Source organism: Hippoglossus stenolepis, chromosome 13, assembly GCF_022539355.2.
Source record: "Hippoglossus stenolepis isolate QCI-W04-F060 chromosome 13, HSTE1.2, whole genome shotgun sequence".
NCBI classification, from domain to species: Eukaryota; Metazoa; Chordata; class Actinopteri; order Pleuronectiformes; family Pleuronectidae; genus Hippoglossus; species Hippoglossus stenolepis.
In genome coordinates this window covers 5,812,264-5,834,889 of record NC_061495.1, presented here as the reverse complement: position 1 = coordinate 5,834,889, position 22,626 = coordinate 5,812,264, and the positions used below count along the sequence as shown (strand labels likewise).

At 40.8% G+C, this 22,626-nt stretch overlaps 1 protein-coding gene across 2 annotated transcripts in view; it reads left to right on the top strand.

The window, feature by feature from the left end:
- The window catches only part of ramp1 (receptor activity modifying protein 1), a 44,849-nt gene that overhangs the window by 12,812 nt on the left and 9,411 nt on the right, over positions 1-22,626 (top strand). Inside the window, exon 2 of one of the 2 annotated variants that reach the window (XM_035173977.2) lies at positions 15,103-15,238. In XM_035173977.2, the coding sequence (XP_035029868.2) occupies positions 15,103-15,238 (136 nt within the window). Of the gene's footprint in view, positions 1-15,099; positions 15,239-22,626 lie in introns of both variants that reach the window. The other variant, XM_035173976.2, reaches the window with a different exon arrangement.

The window sequence follows — 22,626 nt, the reverse complement described above, 5'->3', positions numbered from 1 at the left end:
TTAATCAGCCCATGAACTGAACATGGCAGTTTCCCCTCAGCAAATTTCAGCTCTCTAATCCCTGGTGCTTCAGAGCGGAGCCAAAAGCAAACCGCATTATCCCAAAGGATGAAAACAGACGGGGATGTATGCTCAGCGACCTTGGGCATTGTGGTACTTTTTTCTAAGTTAATAATTTTTATTTTTTATCCAGAAATGAGGATGTGGTGTGTGTCTGCATAGGTGCAATCATGAATGCTGTGTGTCCTCCAGGTAGTTATACGTATGAAGGATGGTTTGTGCATGAGCATAGACGACAGGACAGCTCCCAATAAGTAAAGCCAAAGTTTCGCCCCCTTGTGGTCGGATGGAGCGTAGTTAAAAAACAATGCCTCCATATTAGTAAATGGGACAAGGACTAAAAAAGCTATTCGTTTTCTGTGTGTTTGCATGTTCTGCACTAGTGTTACCAAGTTTTATGTATCAAATATTTGCAATGTATGGATCGGACAAATTTCAAAATTCACAAGTAGAACATTGAAGTCTAAATGCAATGATCACAGTCCAGTGAGGAGCACTTGTAACAGAGCTGAGGTCTTGATGTCAGCTGTGGGTTAACTTGAGCTTCTTTAAGTTCTCTCATTCAACATTTGTTCCTGGTGTTAACTTTCTATATTCTAGCACAAATCCTTTGGTGTCGGGTTTACGGGAATGATCTTTGCTAAAGTCTGCTAAACAAAGACATTGCATTAGCCCAACAACAATATAACATATCTTTTTTTTAACCATCCTCAGACGTATGGTAGACGTGAGCTGGAAATGGTGTAAATAAAAAGTGTGTAAAACACTTTTTCTGAGCCACACATCCTCTGACCCACCCCTGATTGACATAATACCCACGACTGTGGTCTATTTTCTACATTGACACACCCCAACTGTGATATCAGCTGCTGCACCGAGTGTAAAAAGCAGAACACTGGTTAACCATATTCTCAGTGCGTCTCTCACGCTCGGCTGCTGACACAAGATCAAAATATATGTGGTATATGAATTGGTTATATTCCTCTGTAGTGGCATTAAACATGTTCACACTGGCCCACAGACAACATCAGCTGTAACCGAGTTCCATCCACTATTCATACTGTTTGTCCTTTGAGGGTCGCATGGGGGCTGCAGCCAATCCCAGGTGACATTGGGCGACATGCAGGGACACCCTGAAGGTCACCAGTCGATCAACACACAGAGACTAACAAGCATTTAGAGTGCCATCTGTACCTAAGATGCTTTGGATAAAAACGTTTGCCAAATGAGTAAATGTAAGTGTTAGCGTGATGTATTCAAGATATTCAGAGCTGACAAACAGCAGCACTAACCATGATAAACCACAGACACACACACACACCGCAGAGCCTCTCAGAGGAGAGCTGCTCGCTCCGCTACAGCCCATCTACCCCCTCTCAGAGGAAACATAATGTGCTTCTAGTGACTCAAAGCTCCACCAGACTCCACATCTTTCCAGCAGAGAGAATGAAAGTCCGACAGCAGCTTTTCACGGCTGGTTAACTGTGACTCTGTCCGTGACCTAAATTTACCCCGACTGGAACCCGGACAATTCCGAGCTACTGAAATAGTAGGAGGAACATTAATGAAATACAAATTCTGAGCAGGCTAATGTTACCAAAAATAGAGCCACTATATGCCATGTGATGATCTCTTGACGTTGCATGGAGACATACACAATGAACTGTGTTGACGGGAAGCTCATTTCTTTTTTTCCACGTCTCGCTTGCTCTCTAACTTATCCTGACAAGGCTACAGCCGTTTGCTTCACCTCGGTGGCTTCACCGGCCCCTGTGCTCGGCTCTAATCAAACCCCCCCTGACACTGCATGGGTGCAACCGATCATCACAGCCAATAAAGCATGTGTGTGTGTGTATCACATGTCCTTTAGCTTCTTTGCTGAAGACTCGCTGACATTTTGTGTAGCCTAATTGACTCAGCTGGTGTCCACTCTCCTCTGTTGGCTGTAATGACCCCTCTCTCTCTCTCTCTCTCTCTCTCTCTCTCTCTTCTATCACGGACTAACATGCACCCACTTTATATCCAGGTATATGCTGCACTATACGCAGGCCTTTTCTGGGTTAAAATATGATCAGGTTAAGCTGTTTCCTCAGTCAGTAACTCGAGATGTTCCGCCGCACAGGGATAGAGTTTAGGATCAAATCCCTGAGTTTGTGTGCACTCAGTTCAGAATCTGCTCTCAGCGACGTCATTCGCTCTGGAGGCTCAGGACATCGATCGACACTCATGATTCTGCCCTCACTTGCTATCAGACCTTGTCCCTGTGTGCCTGTTATATGCTTTCTGAAATGCTTTGCCTGCACTGACCCTCCATATATCGCTGCTTATCCTCTGTGTGCCCTAAATGACACTGTTTGCATTGGTCTGTTCATTTCTAACAGCGGTAGTTTCCTGCAGCTTCACCAAACTGAAGCTGTGATCACGGATTTGAAGAGTCAACTGTTGCCCCTTCACTGCCTCCTGGACACATGGAGTGTGTTGAGAGTAGATTAATGACAAATAAATTAACAAAATTAAAAGTTTACATACATAAAGGCAGTTTGGTGAGGCTGTGCACAGCAGTAATCACAGACGTACTTTGAGGTAAATGCCAACATGAGCATTCTAAAGGGATAGTTCCCCCCCAAAATGAAAATTCACTTATTCTCTACACACCAGTATGCAGATGGTGGTGGTGGGTGAAGTGTTTGAGTCAACAAAACACTTTAGGGAGTCTCAGGGGCAAAACAGCGTTGCAGCCGCATCCAATTAACTTGAAGTAACTGGTGACTCCTTCTTCAAATGTAAAAAAAACAACAGAAAGAAAACATAAAATGCCTCCATTCCATAGCTGCAGTTTACCGCAGCAGAATGTGAACACGGCTCCGGGCTGAGGGAAACAATGGGCATTTAAATTATATTAAAAACATGGTGTGAAAGACACTGTTTCAAGCTGAATTTGTAATTGTATAATTGCTCTGTAAAAGAAAGTTGACTGGATGTAAATATAGGTTATGTAAAATGCTGAAAAACAATATGGGCGATTGAAGAAGACTGTCTTTGTTATGCCTCGGAAAAACAGAGTTACGTATCACAACACATGTTGGCACTTGTTATCTTGTTCCCTCTGGTCTTTGCAGATAACGTGCTTCAGTGATGCTGCAGCTCATCCTATTGTTGTGTGGCTTTCCAGCCACAATAATTGTATGCTATTACCAGAGAGACCCGGCCAGGGCAGACCTCTATCTGCTCTGAAAGCACTGTCTGCTATAATGATTAGCTGCTGATAGATGGGATTCAACTTGACGGAGATAGACGTTGTAACACACACACATACACACACACACGCGCACACGCACACAGACACACACACACACCACCTATTCAGTAATTGTCTCAAAGCATTGCGTGCTTGTGTGCGGGGGAAGGCATGTATAGGTGTCAGGGGGGCAATGGGCTTTGCAAAGGTGTGTCTGTTGGCAAAATGCAATAAAAGTGAGCTGTCTGTCAGAGAGGAGACAGTAGATGACTTGATGTCATTATTCCATCAATTAAGAAGTGTGAGAAACGTGTTTTAAAACCTGTGTGTGTGCATTATGCGTCCCTCAAACAGAGGAAATGGACATTGAACCCATGCAAAGTTTGCAGTCTGAAAGAAACACTGGACGTTAAAACAGAGATGGGCAAAACCACAGGTAAAGCAGATATGATGCTATCAAAAGGCGACCAAAATGAAAATTGGGTATTTCTCTGGGTTTAAACATTGATGAAAATATTTTGGATAATGCAAGTACACGAGTCAACTAAATATATAACATAGGTAAAGTATTTTTTAGTCATTCTGAAATAGAATTGTTGTACATATTGTATCTTTAACATCATTATCTTGCCTTGCTGTATCACCCACGGCTACTCCCTGTTCTCATGAATTATGGAGCATCTACTTATCACCACCTCATACACAATAGGACATAAAGAATAAAGCCCTCTTTCACTATCCCTCCTTTCATGTCACGTTGAGAGCGACGTGTGCATGGTCCTCGTTCCGTGTCTTGTGTCTCAACGCCTAGTAGCGAGATTTCTGCTGAGCTTAATGAAGCGTTTTTGTCCTTTGAGTACCGGGAGCTGGGCTGTGATGCAGCTTCACACAGTTATACAGAGACACTCCATCATTTTCCTCCATCGAGCTGTATGAGCATTCTCCTTCTGCCTCACCACTTTGAAAGGAATAATTCAAACTTTAGGGTCAATATCAATAATATATCAACCCCTTTAACTAGATAATATACATTTAAATGTTTAACTATTGTATCTTTATATTACATTCAAAGTCATTTTAATCCTCCAGTTACCAAACTATTTCCAGACCTTGCACTTCCCTGTGAACTTCTAGCTAGCTATGATGACAGCTAGCTATCATTCCCTCGGTGCTGAGAATGACGGAGGCCAGAGAGACCGAATGCATCAGCTGCTTACATCAAATTGTACAGTGAAGTAGTAACAGGAACGAAATCCAGCCTCAAGAAAGCAGAAAAAATATGAAAACCTCTCAAATTAAAACCGCTTCAAAAGCGGTGCAATACATTTAAAACGTTTCACTTCACAAGTTGATGCACCCGCTTTTCAAAGCCTCACTGTGTGTGTACGTGTGTTTCTTCATATGTCCTCTGATGTTGGAGTAGCTCCGGGCTTTATTAAAATTCAATGGCTTTCGTTTGCTGCTTTTCAAGAGGCACATGCTCCAGGCTTTAATAATAATACTAAGACTTCCTGTTCTTCCTTTGAGCTTCATGGTCATCTCAGGTTGCTGTGTCATCGATAAAGCAACGAGTAATGTCCCCTGTATGTTGTACGTGGTTTCAATGCAGCTGGGAGATAAAGGGAACTTCTCGTTTTGAGGTTTCTCTGGGACATTATTTGCTTTGATCACTCCCTGTCTGTCTCTGTGTAATTAAAGGGGTCTTATCTGATTAGGACAGACACAAGCAACAGATGGGGGGAAGCATTAATTTGTGTGTATTTCAGTGTGAGTGACAGCGCTGGAGGTAAAACAGTAATAGGATGTAATGACGGCAGCTGAGGCACAGCTACCGGCGTTCCTCTCCTCTAATTCATCAGACATGCTCGGTTCGCCTCAACAGACAATAAGAATAACTCACTTTACTCCATCCATATCTGGTAAATAGACAATATTTAGAAATATCTGTCATGTCTAGATATTAGGGGAGGACCCAAATGCAGATGCAGGAGGAGCAGTGAGTTACTGACAGAGCCAGTGAAATAACTTTTTTACGATCAAAACATGTATGAAAAGACCTAAAATGACACGAATACCTGATCACTATAACCAAATTATTTAAACAGCATTTGCTTTCTGATCCATATAAAGTAGTGGTCACCAACCTTTTCGAGCCCAAGATCACTTTTTAATTCCAAACGTAAGCCGAGATCTACCACCCTGATATCTTCCAAAAAACCCACTTAGGAGGGTCATATTTATTATTTTTGCAATTTCTGTTAAAGGCTGAATGTACAAGAAATAAATATACACAAAGAGAGGCAGTTGTGCAACTTTTTCTATTCAATGCACAATATTCAAATTAATATCAATTCATATTTACAATGCAAAATATGTAGCTTCTCAGTTCCACATCATGTTCTGCAGAGGAGCTGCTACTGCAGCACAATGTTTTACATATAGGCTTTGATTTGAATATGGCCACAAATATGATTATTGCCTTGTTCTCAAATAAATACCAGTACTACACAGTATGAAGCCGTGCATCTTCCGCTCTTGCAAATATTTCACAGTAAAAAAACCTTTTTAAACAAGGGAATGGATTCCATTAACAGAAACGCTGGAGTGCTTTTATTTTGAAAAGGCATACAGAAATGTTGCAACCAGTTGTTTGTGACATAAATTCATCAGAAAAACATTAAAACTCCGGTAAGATCATTTTCTCTGTTTATTCTGCTGTGAACCACAATGATTATCTGTTTATGACACAAATGTATTTACATCACTTCCCGAACCCGTTTCAAAGTAAAAGCACTCCAGCATTTCACCTTCTGAATCCACTCATTTGTTCCAACGGGGCTTTGATTGTTATCGACAGACCGAAAGATGCTCATCTTCATACCGTAGAGTCCTGACATTTAGTATCGTACATGAACCAACTTGTTCTTGAAGTCAATGCAGAAGATAAACCTGCAGCTCAGACGCCAGTAGTGGACACACAGTGCGTGTGAAAAACAGACAACCGACACACAGCTGATCTGTGGCGCGACGACAGCCAGTGAGTCCAGAGAGTTCGGGGATCGAACGTGAAGACTGGGAGGTCGACCGGTAGATCGCGATCGACGGGTTGGCGACCACAGCTATAAAGGGTTGATCACTATATCTGCAATGTAGGCGCAGCAGGTGAGCGGGAAAACAGACCGGCAGGAAGTGAAGTGCTCTGAAATGATAAACAATGGTGAGTACAAGATGAAACAGGTGGTGGTTAAACAATGTGAAAAACATAACTCAAGGTGCAAAGATGAATATAAATATACAAACATAAGGAGATTATGAGTTTTTAACATATGAAAGCCATACAACAGATTGTCTTTCAAAAAGGTCCATTGAGTCAAACTACTTCAGACTAATTAACACTTAACCTGGGACAATTGGCAGAATCATGACAGTATACAGACTACACTGTACTGTACTGTACTGTAATCTACTGTACTACACTGTACTGTACTGTACTGGTTGGTGCTTTGGGAAGTGATGAAGCTGCCGAGTCTTGTGAGACACAACAACACATTTTTGCCCTAAAGGTTTCTTAATGAGTCCAGTCATGTTTAATACATCACACAGTGTATCATCACGTGCTTATAGATTATATAAACAGGTTCATTTGTGGAACAGTGTGCACCATGTTTACATCATGTGGAAATACAAGTTGAATATTTGACACATTTGAAGCGATGGAACAATATTCTTATTTTTTTATGAGCAACAAATATTTGTTGTTCTGTCTTTAAGCAAATGTTCACATTCATAAAGTACTAACTGCAAAGTCTATGATGACTATAAAGTTAAATTGTCCAAGACGATGGAAAGACTCAAACCTTTTTGAGCGTGAACATCAGACTAAGTTTGTACAGGAAGTTGAGTTGTGTGGGTTTCTAAAATATTCCTAAAACCTGAGTAACTTCAGAGGATCTAAACTGAGCTGTCAGCGAGGTGGGAAGAGACATCTTCTTCTCTTTCTCTTTCTCCTTTACTGCTTCTTGAATTAAGAGGATTCGTGCCTAAAGAGTGTTTAAAAGTCTAGGACGTGGGTGTTTTGATGTGAAGTTGGTTGATAGGCTCGCAGTGGTCAGAATTTACTTCAGATCAAAAGCCAAAGATGAAGATTTTATTTCTCTTTGAATCATCTGTGAGAAATGAGAGAGAGAGGGAAGGTGCATGTTCATTTACTAACACCAGATCTGATTGGCTAATTAGTCTTAACCTTTGATAGAAACCATCTGCCTGCCCCTGCTGGCTAGTTGTCACTTACAAACTGGAAGGAGCCGCAGGCTGCAAAGTGTGAATCATTTTAAGAGAGACGATATCGCCCATGACTCAACGGTCTGTCGCTCCTCTGACACCGACTCTGTGAGCTGTCGCACAGTAGAGCTGCTGCCAGAAAAGCTGCTGCAGACCATGGACAAGGGGAAATTGTTATAAATGAGGCAGTTTAGTTGATCTTGAAACATGTCCTGCTTTTGTTTAGTTTATGGGTTTATTTGCATGTTGGGTCTTATTTTTTACAGCTGTGACCATTATTTCTAGAGCAAGAACCACAAGCTGACAAACAATCAGACATGTTGCTGGATTTTAAATTCTGTTGAGAAGTGCCATATGTGAAAAGAAAAATAGTTTTTTGTATTTCCAGATGCAGTTTGTAGTTCCAGCTGCACAAAATCCAACGGACTCTTTATGTTGTGTTCGTTATGTCGCTTGAGTCACTTGTCAGTTGGGTTTGAAGGCGACAACTTTGAAAAGTGAAAAACCTTTTGCGTGTGGACTTCGAGAGAAATACTTACTAGACCTCCTTGGCTCACTCCTTATCTCTCCAGCACATAGACTGTAGACGAGTTTCTCCTGCCAGCCCCCTTGTAAAGACTGTGTAAATGAGCCTGTGAGTCATTCTATAATTAGGGATCCACAGCTGACAATGTTGGCATTGTTTATTGTCATAGTTTGACGATATGCTTACTTTAAAGGGGTTAATTAACATTCCTTAACTATTGTTATTATACATAAATAACACGGTTATACGAACACGTGTAATTACATAGAAATTAGATAAAAGGATGTGATTCACGAGACCACAGCAGGAGATTCTCAGTCAGACAAAAAATAAAATAAAATAAAAAAGAATACAAATATCTCAGGATGAGAAGAGACATGACATACAGTACATGTAGACGACAATGTCAACTGGCAAAGACTCACGACTCGATTTGAGAGCTTTTAGAGATAAGGGCTGATTCCCGTGAACACTCTGGAGATTTGTGTTGCTGTGAACGTGTCTCACTTACAGATTGTCACCAGTCTGTCTGCTGCAGAAACAAGTAAAACTTTTCAAAATGCCCCAAATCTGCTTCATCAATCGAGGAGCTTGCCTACTCAGCCAACCCCTGCTGCTTTGTGTGCTCTGTGGGACTCTGCCCACGAACATGTTGTAAATTAATGACAATAACAACTTCTGACATAAAACACATAAAACAGATCTATTTTTATTCAAGCCTCGTGTTTATTGCTGTTGGTTTCTTTTATGGATCGTTTCTCATGAACTGTTTTCATAGCAAATCCATTCTGCACCTAAATCAGACTGTCTGCCCTGTCATAAGTGGCTGAGTCTATATTTTCCATATTTTTGCCCAGAACTGTGGAAAACGTTACATAACTTAAGTTAGAAATCATTGTTGAGTTTTCCACTGCGTTTCTCCGATGGCTTCTAGTTTGTGATATCAGAGATAGGGAGCTGCAATTAAAGGGGTAAGCCATCCTGTTGAAAAATTCAGTTCAGAATTCTGAGGACTTGTGCAACTTCCTTCTCTTCAGACACCATTTTCAAAAAACCAAGTTGAAGATTCCATTGAGTCCAAACGCGCTGTGAAGTCTCATCCGTTCCCCGGGACTCATTCATATTTAGTCCTTTCGTTTCATCTCGTCATCTGCTGCACGCCTGCTGCATCCCTCTCTCCGCAGTCACTTTAAATACGTAATGCATGAATCTTTCAATAGTGTCTCGTCTTAACCTATCCTCTCATTGCATAATGGAAACTAATTCCCTGTGTAAAAACTTGAGCATTCTTAAGGAGCAGTGTGCAGGATTTACTGGCATCATGCAGCAAGGATGATTATTCCAACTAAGTGAATACGTCAAATATTAAAGAATTCGTCTCGCCGTGGACTGACATTTAAATGCCACATCGATCATATTGTGCAGAGAATGAATTATGGTATTAGTGTCCTTAATAGTCGAGACACTGTTTGTCATCCACTGTCGGAAAGAAACTTGCTTTACAACTTGTTTTACCAATTCTTAATGATGCAGATGTTGTTGATCAGACTCAGCTACACACAGCTTATAATCGACTGTGTAGATTTGTTACTGGATGTCTATTTACAACACATCACTCTACAATGTTTTCACTCGTGTGTTTCATCTAGATTGAATGTATTGTTGTTTTCTTTACCCTACACAGATGATGATATGTCACTAATATCTGCTGCTGGTCGGCAACTCATCATCAAACTATGTCCTATGTTCTAAAATGATCGTGTTTAATTCGGAGCATGAAGTAAAAGCCACAGTGAGGTTATGCAGATGATTACAGATCAATAGCTGTCAGACTAGAATTTGAGATGCTTGCATCGGGACCAGGTTTCATTCCAAGTTAAATTTAAAATGTTTCAAGGCCATAATGATGAGCTTTAATACCTATGTCAAGTACGAAGGCTATTAAGGAATATCAGTGTCTACTTCCCCATAATTCCAGATAAGTTGGAGTAGTTAAATAAACATTAGTATAAGTAAGACCCACTTAAACATATTAAAGACCAAGAACATGATATTTGAACTGATTTAAGACTTTTTAAGGCCTGAAATTCAGATGAATAAATGTTAAGACCCTAACGGACATTGATGTATATGCAAAATGTACAGAAAGGTCGTATATGTCTGCACAAACACACAAATCTCCATGCACACAGACACTAAATGCAAACACATGGTAACTGCCGCCTTTATCCATCTGACAGATTTTTCTGTCAGCACCAATAAAAGAGCAGAACAGAGAAATTCTCTGAGTAATGAGATCCTAACAAGCGGCTCCCTTTGTCCTGCTGCAAGGCTCTTATACTAGCCCCCCCACCCCCGGGCGCAGTTTCTTATGATGACTAGAAAGCAAAACATCCTATGAATAGAACAAAAGTCCAATTCCATCTCTCACACACGTAATTGCACACAGCATGCAAATGCACACACAGTCAATGCAGCCCCCTGAAGCGAGCTGCTGGGTGGGCTCGCACACAGGGAGCGGTGCATCCTGGTAGATGCCCCACGGAGAAGATAGAGGAGGGCAGCATGCGTAAGGTTGAAGGTCACCCACTACCTACTTCCAAGAACAAGTCAGCATGGACTGCAAGTATGCACTCATGCTTTTATGGAAGAAGCCTTGTGGGAGTTCAGAAAAATAGATTCCCTCGATGACCAGAGGGCTCTAAAAGTCTGAAGTTTAAAAACCTGAGGAATGTGTTGGTGAAATGGAAGTAAGTGGTGCCAGGTATTGGTTTCCTCTAATCCCAGCGCCGACCTTTCAGTCCCGACCTCGGTGCCCTGACATGAATGTTCAGCCTCGCTCACCATCACCCTGAGAAGGTGACCTCACTGCGATATGTTCACTTTCTGCTCCAAATCAATAAAACTGTTGTAGAAAGAAATGAGAAAATCTCAAGTCAATATTGACCATTTCTTCAGATTCACTGAGCGCTGCCTCACTGGGAGCCCTGGTGATAAAATGTGTTTGGCACGAGGTGAGTCATGTTGAGGGGGGGGGGGATATTGTAATTTTCCGTCAAGTAACAGGAGGAAGAAATAAGGAAACAGATGTTTCTCATCGAAACACAAATGTGTTTTAAAGAAAAAAAATAATAGTTACAGTTAACATGCAGTTTATACAAATGCTCTGTTGCATTGATAGAGAGAGATATACATTATATATATATATATATATATATACACAGCTATAGATAGATAAATAGATATTTAAACATAGGAAAATAAATACAAAGTAGAATTAATTTAAAGGCCTATTGGATATATGCAGATATTGATATACATACAACTAATAATCAAATTATCAAATTTAATTATAAATGAACCAAATGCAATGATTCACATCCACGTCCACTATACCCAACAAAAACACCTGAATGTGCATAAAAATACAAAATAACATTATCACCATTAAAGGTATTTTCTATCCTCATTGCTGTAAATAATTGAAATGCAACGCAAATGCACAAATATATTCTGTACCTCATTTTTGACCTTTCTGCAAAATCACAACCACAAACTGTCCGACCACACGATGTTGCAGATTAAATTTACCTCTGAAATCAAACCCGTCTCTCTCTCAAAGAGCCGTTTGACATCAAGCAGCGCTGTCGACTGTGATGCTGCTGTCGTCCCGGATCCTGCACAGGCAGCCACGTCCGTGTCCGTGTCAATTTATTTAACTGCGATAAGTGAAAAATTTAAAATAAAACTGGTAGTGAGAAAAGTCAGAGTTAAAAATAGCTGCGTTTTCCGTCCATTGATCTCACAGATTGATCTACAAATGGCTGTAATATGTAATAATGTAAAAGCTTTTCTGTCTTTATTTCTGCTGCAGCATTGATCCATTGATTACGGTTTCGAGGAGTGTTGTCATCATTATGTAATTCCTTGCATCCTTCAGGACAAATCAACATGCGTGGATGCAATCGAGTCGTCATTAGTGCAGTTCAATTAGCCCTCTGACAAGAACTGCATTTATTATGTGAATGTGCAGCCTGAGGCCTCTGCACCCACCAGGGATCTGGGTTATTTCTTACTGTTTCTTAACATTCGCCCTCTCCATTAGAAACTCGCTCCTCTGAACACTACTTCATATTCATTGCGTGTTTGTAACGGCAGCTGTTCTGCACGTTTAAGCATTACAAGGTTATGTTGGGTTGTGTAATTGTTTTACAGCTTTCTGTAGATGAAGCGGTGTCTTGTGGTCAGACCCAATTTAAGCATCTATTATTTAATAATTAGACAATAATTTTGTATTCTAAATGCATGAGTGTGGTTTGCTGAAGATAAGATGTCTCATTCCATCCGTTTCCAAAGTGGTTGTATTATGAGTAATGACTGATTGGTCAGCAGTGTCGAGGTTAGCATTGTAATTTACCGAGTAAGGCTCTGACATATCAGATAAAATGCTAATAAATATGGGTCATTATGGGTTGTATACAACAGGGGTTCTAAAAGTGGGGTCTCGGGACCACTAAGGGTCCTTGAGGAGGTTCAAGGGGAGTACCTGGCAAAAAGGGGAGTCCTTGACGTGCAAAAGTTTAAACCACTGGCATACAATGAATATGTATGTGTTTATTATTATATACATTTAAATCCATGACGTGAATCTATTGCAGAAAGTTGTCTCTCTCTCCCTTGTGAAAACAACCTGCAGCTAAAGCAAACAGACCCTGAGTGCACGAGGTTGACGACATGGCCCCACTGCTTCAAACCAGAGCAGCAGAGTTGATCTGAATTTAGAAACAGAGACGGATCGAAACCAAACCCAGCACCACATCTGCTGTTGCTTGTTTTCAGCAGAGCAACCTAACAAAATTACAAACCAGGTACTTTGACCAGTGAAATAGATTATAAATCAAATAGATGTTGTTTGTAACTGCCTCCTTGAAAGAGCCGGTTGAGATTAGGATCGAGGATAAGAAAACTATTACAGCAGCAGTTACAGCAGGAAATATGATGATATTGATTCAAATCTTAAATGCTCAACATATTTCCGGTGTTCTGGAAACTGGGTTTTGCAACCTGTCATGGATTTTCAATTAATGTTGACTTAAATATGAGTTTTTACTAATGAACCTCAACTATAACTGCTTTAGTTTTCTAGCTATAATAGTAACTTATACCTCTTTTACTCCAAAATTAGCAGGTATACGTGGATTTTTTATGATTAAGAAATGATTTAAAATAACACTTGTTAGAAATAATGTGTTTCGACTGAATCATCTATTTTAGATCACCTTATCACCAGCAGGGTTAGTTTATGTGTTCACAAGGTTTTGTGGCTCCGTGTTTACTGACTACTGCTGATCAAAGTAACATTTAAGTGACTGCTTGAACCAAACATTACCCGAAGGCTGCTCATACGAACCTCGAATTGTTTCCTGACACACGATCTGAAAACGTACACAATGGTGACTCTTTGAAAGTGACGATTTCTTTGTTTTGTGTGTTGTCCCGAACACTTTATGTTACAAAGAAGATTGCAGACATGACAAAAATCTGGTCTGCAGATAAAAATGCAAGCTCTCACATCCTTTCTCCCCATTTTTGCATTTCCTTTATGTGTCTGTGTGCGAGTCTCCATCTCGTAAACACAGGCACTTGATCTGAATCTTTGATCGCACTCTTTGATTGGAGGCTTGCAGATAAACCTTTTCACCCGCTCTCCTCACAGCAGGAGACAGAATCTTTGTAGGAATGTAAACAAGTTATTTGTGCATAGTTTTCATCTTCTATTTCATACTTGTTTTTTATCTTTCCATACATTTTTCGTTTTTCTATTCCCCCTTGACTCCGCAGGGTTAGATATATAAAAATAAGCATGTGCATTTGCAACTTTTCTTACATGATACTGTCATTGTGTCCACTTCTAAGCACAACTCTCAGGGGGCATGAATAGAGATGGATGAATAGAGATGTATAGAGAGACAAGACAAATGAGAAACAGCAGGTTATACTGTAAACAAAAAAAAAGGAAAAAGGAAATGAGTCCTATGGGAATAAAAGAGGAAAATGAGAGAAGAAGGTAAAGAGAAGGTTTTGAAAATAATTGGAGGCTGCAGAGAAACAGGCTGAGGAGGAATGAGAAGACAGCTTTTCTGCACGAGAGAGGATTACTAACTTATAAAGCAATAAAGAAAGTCCTGTTCACCCACAGCTCCTGAAGGAAACTTCTCACTAATTGCACACGGTGCTTCATGTTTCCATGAGTCCATATGAACAAAGCATTTCAGGATCCTCATATCACCGTAAGGGAGGAAGTGCACCCACTCTTAAATGCAAAAACTAATAATAATCTAGAGAAAGTAAACAACCTTAGTGTTGAGTTAGTGTGTTTGCTTGACTTATAGAGATATTATATAATATTATAAGTTTCTTTCACTTTAGTGAGTTCTTATAACTATTCAGTGTTATTCAGGGCTAATTAGTGGTATTTTATCAAGCGAGTTTGGTTTTAAATTAGTTATATGGTGCTTTAAAAACAGGGTTGATACCACTGTTGAATCTACGTGCTAAATGTGAAGCTTCGGCCAGGAGACACTTAGCATGCCTCAGTGTTCCAAAGGTAAAAACACTCAGTAGCTTTCAACATGCTGGAAAAACTTTGGACAAGGTCAAGAGAACTTTTATTCTCCCTTGCTTGAGGCACCGTTATGATGCAGTGACTTTCTATTGTTTGTGCGTGTGTGTGTGTGTGTGTGTGTGTGTGTGTGTGTGTGTGTCTTGGGGGTCTTTTAAGGCAATGTTACACAGCAGATAGTGTAATGTCCAAGAGATAGGAAAACATCTTAGATTGCTTACGCACACTCACATACACACAAGATGGAAAGAGCCTCTGTGGCAGTTTTCATATCGTTAATTATTAGAAAAACTTTTTAGAGCTACTCTGACTTTGTGTCTCCCTCCCCACATCTTCTCACTCTCATCTCCCCTCTCCCCCTCCCCCTCTCAGCAGCCTCTCAGTGTGTGTCGTCGCAGGGATGCGGACCCCACTACGAGTACGCCATCGAGGAGTTCTGCCTCGCCAAGTTCAGGTTGGACATGCAAGAGCTGGATCAGGGACACTGGTGTAGCTGGGATGACACAGTCGAGTGAGTAGGACACACACACACACACACACACACACACACACACACACACACACACACACAATCATGCCATTTACATTTACACTTAACATTAATCCAAATCAGCTTTCCATGAGGCTTTTGCGATTACTTTGTAATAACGACATTAAACTCCTCAAATAACAATCAATGATCTTTATTCATCGTCTAATTATTAGCGCTTGGTCAGCGGCCAGCGGCTCGTCAGATGCCGGGTGAGAGACGATAGAGAGAGGGAGTGGGCAGACGTGTCGAGGTTTGAGAGATCGGCAGGAACGGTGAAGTCAAAATAGCTTCGTGGCCTTTTTTAGTGAAAACAGAGATCTTTTATGAACTCACTGTAGAAGATGTCATGGTGCCACAGGTTTTCAAAATGGCTCCTTCAGTTTGAGTCACTTACTGGCTGCCATTAGCTATTAATTAATTACATTTCCTGACTCTTGTTGAGGGTTAAGAACAGAGTATGTCGCACCTTGTTAAGCCCTAAAAGGCAATTTGATTGATTGATTGATTGATTGATTACTGACATTCAGAGTAATATTTTTTGTTGGTCATATTGTTTGTCTGTTGGTTGCTCTGTGCCACTTTTCAGTAGTTTCTCCTGATAGTTGTTGCTCGTTGAGTTTGGTTTTGTGTCATTGTGGTGGTTTTGTATCCCTTCATAGTCATTTTTGTAGCTGATTGACTTCTCTAGAAAATATAGTCTGGTAACTGATCCCAGATCCCTTGGGACCCTTGGACTGTGCTCAGTAGACCCCTTCAGTCATCCATCCGTGGCCAGAGCCGGCCATGACAGCGTAGGTTCGGGCAAACCAAGCTTAATTTGGACAAAGGAGCATAGTTTCTATATATAAGGCACAGAACGATCAGTCAGCCAGCCCGTTGAACTATGTAGTAAAAATAGTCTATGATTTCTCTCTAGTGGATAAAATCATACTTCACAGACTGTGCGTGTTTAGTTTGGATAAATAGTGAAGTCAAAGTGAAGGGAAATGCCAGAACCCTAAAGATACTGGATGGCTCCTTTTATGGCCTCTGCTTTTTATGCGTATCTTCCAAATATGTGGAGATCTTGACATATGCAGATGACACAGTTCTTTAAGTGGCAGATACAGAACAAGTAGATGCTTTAGTTGTTGCAGTGGAAACAGTGTCGACATTAGTCAAACTGCTGAAGTACTGAAGTCAAGAGGAAAATAATGTTTTGATTGGGTTGAAAGCAGAATTCATAATCTAAGAAGTGTGAGTTTCATGTTGGGTTTCCCTGAATTTATGTTTAAAATCACTTGCACATTAAAAAAAATTCAAAGATAAGTAACTTAAAGATTGAAATATCAAAAATGAGTACTCAGCTGAGGCCGGACAGCTGCTCCCCCCTTTGGAGGAAAAGTTGCATTCTTGCCACTGGGTGTGTGTGTGTGTGTGTGTGTGTGTGTGTGTGTGTGTGTGTGTGTGTCTGACTCCCAATGATATTGGCTTGTTTTCCAGAGATTTACTTTAACCTTAACTATAACTGTAACTTGCACTTTCCTTAACCTTAACCTGACCTTCCCTTTACCTCAAAACCTGTCTTACCTTCAATATTTAATGATTTTACTTGATGAGAACTTCTTTCCTCATTAAGGTCTCATGGTTCCCATAATCTGACTGTGGACACAAATGTAGGTTCCCAGATCATGAATAATATCTGGACAACACACTTAACTTCCTCAGCTCTCTTGTCCTCAGCCGTCACTTCCACATCAGCCTCAGTTTACACAGCGCGCTCGCCTCACACAGCCGTGAACACTGAGCTGATTTCCCCCTCTCTGCAGGAAATCTCCCTCGTTCTCTCTTGCTGAATAGAAGCAGCTCACGGGTGGAATGATAAATTATGTTCCTATGATCACATTCCTCAGCATTTTTAATGCACTTTTCTACATTTTTCACGAAAAGTTAGATGAATCCTCTCGATTCAGCCGACCTGTCGCTTATTGTCACTGCAGTATACCTTATTAAATACTTGTGTGTATTTTCCTCAGATCCCAAAATGTACTGTACTCTACTTCTATTATACTTTACGAGCTTTCACAGAGATAACGACTCAAGTGCAAAAGTGCATGACTGCCTTTATTCTGCACTAAAACATTGTGGAATTAAATGCACTGGTGACAGCTCTCTTGTCTTTTCTATTTTTCCTTCCTCCTTCTTTCCTTCGCTTCTTCCTTTTTCATTTCCCTTATCTCGCCCGCTGCTTCCTCTGCCCCTGATGTCTTGCAGGTGCAGATGCTAAGATATCGCCTGTTTATCTGCCCCCCTTTCAATTTAGTGACATCCCTAATACATTTGTTCTCCTCATTCCCCACAAGCAGTTATTGTTATTCCCATTTGTTCTCCTGTCGATATGTTGTGTCCACATTGAAATTCCCAGCATGCAACCAGCAAAGGGCAGCAAATGGTAACCACACCATCAACCACAGCTAAGTTCAAACGATACTGACGAGCTACAAATAAATATGAGGGGCCTGTAACATGCAGATGACAAAAATAATTAAATGAGCTACTGTAATGCTATAAATCAGACAGCCTCATAATATATAATAACAATGTAATAACAATAATAATTAAACAATTTTAAACTAATAAGACAGCACTGACTTCCAATATAGGAAAGGTGCAATACATAACGTTTGTTCCACTTACTTCCCTCTCCTTCTCTTAATAGATGTGTGAAGGATTTTTCTGTTTTATAAACTATGAATATAAATGTGTAGCTTCACGCTGAAAGGGCCAGATGATTACAATTTCTGAAAATGTTGGGATTTTTCCATCATGGTCAGAGAGATCACTGAAGTGCGCAGATATACTCTGAGATGCTTCAGTTTATTCAAATCTGATATATAACCTTCGAAATAAATTCCAACATCTCTCCTCGTACTCTTTGTAGAGAACCTTTTAATTTTCAATTTCCAATTCCTGAAAACAAATCGGGACATTTTGAATTTTCCTTTGCAGATTTTCAGCATGTATAATTAGTTTTCTTTCTTCCAAGAAGCTTGCAGAGGTTTACATGTTTGTGTTTTCCATCACAGTGAACATCATTACCCATTTCCAAACGGGTACACGCAAGTTTCAAGTCTGCTGAAAGATTTGATAATCATATGGAAACCAGTAGCTTCCTGGAAGGTGGAAATAAACTGAAAAAGCAGTAAATAGATAAAACATGCTAAATTACTGGTGTGATAAACCAAAAGCATTCAGGTATTTCACTCCAGCTGTGATGAAACTAATGTAACGTCTACATGCATTCAGAAGCAAGCAAACATCACAGTCCGCCCTGTGCATACTAAGTCCTGTTTAAATGTCTACCGCTGGTCGTGCAGCTCAATGAATCAATATCGCGTCTGCCATCAGGCTCGTCTAATTACCTCCTGCCACACTGACCAGGCTGGTGACATGGCAACGCAGACATGTCAGTGGCACCGCACCATGACCGAGACGTTGTTAGGAAATCACTCGTAGACAATTTATCCTGAAAGACACTTAAAAGGCCTTATTAATAGAACAAAGACAAAAACAGACATTTAGGCAAGAAACTGAGCTTTGAAGAAACGCTGATAAATGTTTAATTCTGTCACAAGTCTCCCTGGGTTCGCTCACTTTGTTGACACAGTTATCTTTAACCGACACTGATCAAATTATTCTCATACTGACCCTGCAGGGGGAAAGAAAACGTGTGGGGTTTGCTAATGAAGCGGACGCAGGTATCTGATCAGTGAGTTCGGTTGTTTGATAATTCAGAGGAGGACTGTTGCTGCAATAAATAATTTTTGCACAGCGAACGCTCAGGTTTCGCACAAGACACTTGGCAGATGAATAAATATGACGAAGTCGGGCGAATGCAGCTGGGGAGACGCAGACATCCAGCTGGATAATGTCGCCCTCCAGGTTCAGTTTGAACAGCTTCCAGTATGTTGTTGGCACCGCTTAAATAACTGAAAGCACTCAGGCTCAGCATTTTAAACACTCTTGTGCCATGGGTCTCCAAAAACTCACACACACAAATATATGCAGAAAGTATGTGTCGCACTAGTGCTACTGCTAATGTCAGTACACTGTAAAAGGAAATACATCGGCTATCCAGTTGATTCAACTCGTGTATGTTTTAGGAACAAATTACAACAACCCTATATATATATATATATATATATATTTAATAAATTCAACTGTCCTGTAAAGTCAGACTATCGTCCTTGTTTTACTTAACCTCATAAAACATTTCACTTTTCAAGTTGGAACAAACTAAATTGAAACCACTAAATTTCAAGTAGATAACCTCTATAAGCTAATGAGCTAATATCTTTATCTATAGAAGGATTTTGATTTATTCGTATATGTTTTTACCTTTTTAAAAGCAATCAATTTCCTAGTTTTTTTTGAAGATCAACTTTGTCCGATTCTACAGAAATAAGTCAGTGTGGGCATTATATGTTTAAGTTATTTTCACTGTGATAAATTATATAAACAGCAGAATTCTTTATGATCAATGAGAACATGAACACATTCAACAACAAGCTGAGGCAGCAGCTGTCGAACCCTGAGCCAAGGCTTTGACGCATATTGCCCGACAGCACAAGTGCTAACCGGCCGACGAGCCGCCACAGTCCAGCCCATGAGATTTTACTTCCCTCTCCATCGCTTACTTCCACTCTGCAGTTTTTCTCATTCGGCCGTTTAGAGCTGTCACTAAAGTTTTCATAGCTTTAGGGGCCTGGGAGCTGCTCCGTCAGGTCGGATCACACTCCTCCATAATGCACTTGCAGCCCAGGTCACCGGGAGGATGTGGAGAGATTTAATGAGCATCTGTAAAGCTGATGGTCAAGAAAACTTGCATCCAGGAAACTATTTGGTGTAAAATGGGTCAGTGTGAGCTGAAATATATCTTGGAGAAAGAAAAAAAAAAACAAAGAGGCGTTTACTGTAGCTGGCAGCGATGATAAATTCAAAGATAGGGCAATTATAAAACTGCTGCAGAGGAAAATAGAGAATGATAAAGGATTTGGCTTTCAGCTGTCATGTCCAATTACTTGGTGCCGATGAACAAACAAAGTAACAGCTAAATCGCTCCCAGCCGACGTCTGAGACTTGACAGTGATCGTTTCCAGCCAGTGAAACAGAAAAAAAGTCCTTCTGAACAAAAAGAATGTGTGCTTTTAATCCAATGACCACAGGGAATACAAAAAAATACAACTGAATCACAGCCTTTTATCCTCCTATGAGAACATTAGCGGACAATAAAACCGATGTTAGCGTCCAACGGAAATCTGGATGACTCATTCCTCTCTGCTGTCCAAATCCATGTCAAAGTGCCGTCACGCTAATTGTTTCAAAACGAGGCTTCGGGAGATGAATTAGAAACGATTCCTTTATCCTCTTTACACTCTGACTGAGAGGGCGAGTGTTTGACTGACGGCCGAGCCAGATGAGGAATAAAGATGTGTTTACTCGCTCGTTCCGGGAGCCAAGGTGCAGCACCAGATACAGCGCGGGGTCCGTGCCTGTAGATAAGACACTGAATTAAATGTGAGCTGTGGTTCAAGGTCTGTCACAGTTTGTTTATGTTGTGTAGCTGTAAAGACTTTGTGCACATAGAGAAACAACGGTATTCTTCCTCTAACTATCTTGCAAATGCACATGCAGGGGTTAGCATGATTTTTTAAAATATATATATCAAAATGAGTCGGTGGATGGTGTCCTGCGTGATGATCTCCTCCCAGACCCGGAGCAAGGCATCAGTGAGCTCTGTGTTGGTACTGGGTGGCATCAGATACACAACATGCACACCTGTAGCCTGCTGGAGGTCATCTTGTAGGGCTCTGGTGGTGCTCCTCCTGTTCCTCCTCCTGTTCCTCCTCGCACAAAGGAGTAGATACCGGTCCTGCCGCTGGGTTGATGCTCTGCTGCGGCCCTGTCCAGCTCCCCTCGGTCTCCTGGTATCTAAAAAAACTGACTTTTATTTATTTTATCAGTTTGAGATTTGAGACCTTTGGAATAGTCAGAGCTCCACAAACATCAGTTATGTGCATTTGATGAAAAGATACTAAAAAACTTCAGCTGCCCCTTCACGTCGTTCACGAAACTTTAACATCAACAACTTGGAGATAATCCGCTGCTTATGAATATGTATGGATTCTGTTAACTGTGCTTTGGCTGCAGTCGATTCCATCTGCCGGCCTCAGCAGCAGAGGAGCCTGTGGCTGCATCGGCTCATCCAGCCGCTCCGTCTGTTTGTCGGGTTAGTCGGCTAATTGTGGCACATTATTACATGACTGTGCTCGGCGTGTCAGTAGCTTAGCATCGGCTCTAACACACACACACACACACACACACACACACACACACACACACACACACACACACACACACACACACACACACACACACACAGAGCCAAAACAGCTCCAGGTTTCTTTCATTTTTATTTTCATTTGCATGTGTAAACAATTTCACCCAAACTCTCAGAGGAGATCCCATTTTTGGAATAAAAACAACTTTCAAAATCCTTTTTTCTTCTGCTTATTAACCCCTGTGGCCGGGATGAATTACACATTTTCTCCCTGAATATTATTCCACACACTGTGGTCATTTCCATTTCCGGAGCGACTACATGTTGATTTTGGAGATCTTGTAAGATTTGTCACACTTAATTCAAATTTTTTTGCATTGCGCCAAAATCACAACCTTCATTATCTCCGGGCACTTTACGAAATGGGGTCAATGATGGAGAAGCACGACACAGTGAGAAAGCACTTGTTGCATAAATACAAGCACAGAACACAGTAGAAAAGATTTTCTAATCCATCCAAGACAAATGTTGTGTTTTTATATTGATTCTAATTAAGGTCTAATTCTCTCCACTTGCCCTCGTCTCTGTTTTTCATGCTGCAGGCACTTGGTTTAAAAATAGCTTTCTTCCTTGATTTTTTTCACCAGAACCCTTTTCTCCTCTGTGTGGCTGTCGGGTGTATTTTGGTCGGTCAGTCATGCATGCCTGTCAGCCATCTGTAATAATTTAAAAAACCCCTTTGTGGGTAAGACAAATCCAGTGAGCTCAGCAGTGTGGAAAGCTCACTGAAGTTCCCTTTCCGCGGACCCCCGTGATTAAACGGCTGATTAGTCTGTGATCAGAAATGGATGGTCGGGGGGGGGTTTACAGCTCTAATGACTGGATGACGTCCAGCGTTGCCTGGATTGCCCCCTCGGCCGGAGCTGTTACGCAATGCATGCAAATAGCTTGGAGGACAAAGAATTTAATATTTGCCTCAATTAAGATGTTTGTCAGCATCTTTCAGGAAACCTGGATGTAAACTCGTCAGCATGTATTAAAAACCTGG